The sequence below is a fragment of the Bison bison genome, unplaced genomic scaffold (genome assembly GCF_000754665.1).
Source record: "Bison bison bison isolate TAMUID 2011002044 unplaced genomic scaffold, Bison_UMD1.0 scf7180017864349, whole genome shotgun sequence".
Lineage (NCBI taxonomy): Eukaryota > Metazoa > Chordata > Mammalia > Artiodactyla > Bovidae > Bison > Bison bison.
The window spans coordinates 8,515,347-8,519,445 of NW_011494921.1; the positions used below are offsets into that span (position 1 = coordinate 8,515,347).

A 4,099-nucleotide genomic window follows, 5' to 3' on the forward strand; every position below is an offset into this window, starting at 1 on the left:
ACTCAACTAAAAACCTGAAATGTCATTAAAGTTTTATCACTTTTTCTACTCAGTATTTTTCAATACGCCTAAAAGAGAAAAAGGTTGATAAAGCCTTATGTTCACAATGCTATTTTAAAAATCTAATTGCCTTAAATTCCCAACTCAGTTGTCTCAATACTGTTGTCTTTTTTCCTTTGGAAATCTCAAAATAATAAATGCTAAAATATTTAATTAATTAAATTCCTTAAATAATTTATTGAACACTTATCATTTACATTTTTCTTATTGAATCACTGATATATTTTTTAAAGGTTACAATTAATCATGTAAAGTTTTCTCTTTTTTGCTAAAAACTTCCATATTTAATACAAAAAACACTTTGGGATAAGTATCATCAAGTTTCTTAAAATATTAGTTAAAATTCTAGAACAAGTTTATGTTATTTAGTATTGGAGCTATGTTTTTGCAAATGAAGCACTAACCAAATCAGTGTTAGAGTCATTAAGCACAGTCCCTTTGCAGATTCCTTCTATGTACACTAAATATATCATGTCTGATCAACATGTAATACATAATTATCCGGTATGTGCTGTGCCTTTAGAATTCGTCAAATCCTGGATTTCCCTGAAACATGCTCAGCTCAGATCCATTCATTCATCCACTTAAAAAGCTCAATTCATCCAACTTAAAATCAACCCATCCACACTTAACAGCCAACCACATTGCAATCATCAAAGTAATGTCTTGTTTCATTGTATGCAAACTATTTGCTGTGAAGCAGAAGACCATAATCAGAAAATTGAATGTAGGTGGCAAAAACACATCCAGAGTAAACAAACTTACTAGCAAGTGACTCTCAAACTGGGCAAAAAGAACAGTAGTGACTCTGATTCACTAGGCAAGGGAAAAAAGACAAGATTCACTCTACAGTCTTTGACATGTAATTTCTGCAACAAAGGTCTTATGTGGTGTTTTAAATTGAGGTGGTGGGGGCGGGGGGCAGGAATTCTTTCACCCAATGTGCTTAGAAATTCTTATTTGACAGTAAAGGTACTAGCAAAAAATGCTCCAAAATTTGAGTAGTGTTAATTTGTATACATACAAACATACTCTTTAATTTCATCAGGCTTTTTAAATATACTTTGCCACGTATTATGACTTATTTCTTCATTTTGTTAGTAAACATGCTTCCTGCTTATCAGAAGTTCACTTGATAGAAGTTCCAAAATTAGAGAACTCTGTTTAGTTCTAGCTAGTGACAAATCTTCTACAGACTGCTTTAAATAAAGTTCAGCATTTACAAAATAGCTTTAATATAGTTACTGATTTTCCATAGTCATTTCAGTTACCAAATTTCATAAAGCAATCGGTCAAATATAGTTTTTAACTAGTTTGAGCTAACCTCAAAATTTAAATCTAAGAAATATCAAAATGTTAAATTCTTCCCCGCAAAATGTTTTAAAAACTGTGAAATACTGTCAAATATTCTCACATAAAATAAAAGCATTAATTAAATGAGGTTTTTCTGGAATTCACAATATAAAACAATATTCCTTTTAGCACTGCATCAATTAATGTTATTTGCAAATACAACATATTCTTAAATGTTTGCTTTATGAAACTTGAAAGTAACATACTTCCATATAGATAAGATACATCAACAATTTTGATATTCCTTAAGCTCCTTACATTGGATGCTACCTTTATAAGTCTATTTAACTTAAGAGATTTTGGATAGAAACCAAGAAAAGCTTCTAAATGATCCAGAATCAGATAAAATCATGAGGATGCTGAAGAAGGTGTAAGTCCATGTAAGCTTCAAGAACAGAAATCATCCATCTTTGACTATTCGACATATGATAGCCTGAAGACCAAAGTCAGACTAGGACTATGGGTCCTCCCAATTCACCTCTGGTGTTTTGGCACAAAATGAGGAGAGGCCACAAAAAAATATACGGATGTTTTCAAGTCTGATTTTTAAAAAATATGTAATACTTGAACCAATCACAGAATAACGTATGGCTTATAGTTAACTGTCAGTTTAAGCGATGTGAAAAAAATACATTTTGTTCTGTGGTGACTATTTATTGGTTAAACTTTTATTTTCCTCTTCATATTTTCGGTGACTGTTTCCCACTGGTATCATCAACCAGGTCTCTCAGGCGAGATAAATGGTGCAAAGCCCTTCATTAAAAAGTATAAAACACATTATCAACCAACATCAAGGACTGAATAGGTAATGCAGACAGTAACAAAGGGTCATTACATTGTTTATTAACTTCAAAATCAGTATGAGAGATAAACTTACGGAATATGTTTAGCATCAAAACTATGAAAATTTTTCTTTACAAAACCTTGCAATCTGAGTAACTCAAGGCTAAAATAATTCACCTAAAATTCTATAAACACATAAAAACTTATGTTTGACATCTAAAGATATTCTTTTTAAGTGTACCAAGTAGCCTAATAAAAAACAATAACAGGTACTATTTGTATCACACTTAAAACATCTTTTCCATGTGATTTTCAGAGTGAGATGATGCCTTTTGATATACTACGTATATCATTTAAGAATAAAGGACATAATTCATTTTTAACATATACATTCAAGGCAGCTAAAATTTTAAAAATAGCACTAAAGAATCAGTTACAATTGAGGAAAACTCATTTTTATTGAGCATGGGGAAAACAAATGACAATTACATTGAATAATGTTAGTATACCAGCAACCTAGTCTTCCCAATCATTCCTCAGACAAACCAAGAAGACAGGGACCCTTTCCAGTCTTCCTCTGAAAGTATTCTTCCAGTTTTCCCTCTCCCCTACCCTTTAGATCCTTGAGGATCACTCAGAAAATATAAGTTAATCAACCATACAAAAATATGTCTCTGATAAACAAGAGACTAAGAAAAACAGAAATAATGTAACAATTATGATGTGCAGTAATCTTTAAGGTGAGAAATTAGTGAAAAGTTGTAATGATGTATAATAAATAAAATACATCCTCCACTTTACCAAGAGTAAGATGGAGAAAACTAGTAGTGTTAATTACTATATTATATCACATCTATTTCCCCATGCTCTACTTCTCAGACACTCAAATGTAATAATCTGAATTCTGGCACCCATTCAACAGCTTCTGTTAATTTTTGAGATTGTCATCTTCATTAACTAAATGACAATAATTCACCCAGGGTTACTAAGCAATTACAGGTAAAACTAGACTTTATTATTTCTACATCCTATAGTAATCTCTCTCTACTTAAAGAATTTTCTTCTTCCTAGACACACATTTATGAGGAAGAATATAATCTGTAAATATAATACTTGGGGCTTATCTTCCTTTTTCTTTTCAGGCTGTGATTCAAGAGACAGAAAGACAAGCGGCTAGAATCCAATCTCATTGTTTACAAAATTGGAGGACCACAGATTCTTTAGATTTTAAGGATCTATACAATGGGATGGGGGGGAATTATCTTTATTTTCACTAAATGCTATCTCTAAATTAGCATTTCCTTCCATTATGAATGTAAGCAACAGACTAAAGTGATCTCATATGCTACAGAAGTCAGAGATATTTTCATATCACATAGTCATTGCAAGTATGTTCTATACTCATGACTATTCCAAAATTACAAGTTATATAATAGTTACAAACTTACAAGTTATTAAATCCACTGCTATAACACAGGTACTCTCATTCTTTCTGTCTCAGTCCAAAAGTTCATATAACATAACTAGGTAACTATTAGAAAATTTTAAGTCTAGTTGTTCATCCACCAAACAGTGAAGTCTCAGTGGTGACCCAGACATCAATGTCTTCCAATATTCTCTTTAACCGTTTGCTGATCAACACGTGAAAGGTTAAGTAAAAGACCACACAACTGTTTAATGCTTTTATTCAAGTTTTGCAAAAGACCTTCACAATAATACGTTTTTACAAAATGAATTTTAACTTACCTGTATTTTAAATGTATTGTCTTATTTTAAATGCAATAGAGAAGCATATATTATTACTAATCAGAAATGTATTTAAATATTTTCATAATTAATTCAGTATAACTGGTTTCCTTTCTAATCCCATGTCGTATATTTTATGCCTTTAAAAAACTATGTC

The 4,099-nt window shown here is 31.1% G+C and overlaps 1 protein-coding gene across 2 annotated transcripts in view; it reads right to left on the reverse strand.

The window, feature by feature from the left end:
- Positions 1-229: 229 nt before the first annotated feature.
- LOC104999263 (chromosome unknown open reading frame, human C18orf54) overlaps positions 230-4,099 on the reverse strand; it is a 24,175-nt gene continuing 20,305 nt past the window's right edge. For both annotated transcript variants that reach the window (XM_010854804.1, XM_010854803.1), the window contains exon 9: positions 230-2,166. In XM_010854804.1, coding sequence (XP_010853106.1) covers positions 2,094-2,166 — 73 coding nt within the window. In that variant the 3' untranslated portion in view covers positions 230-2,093. The remainder of the gene's footprint in view (positions 2,167-4,099) is intronic.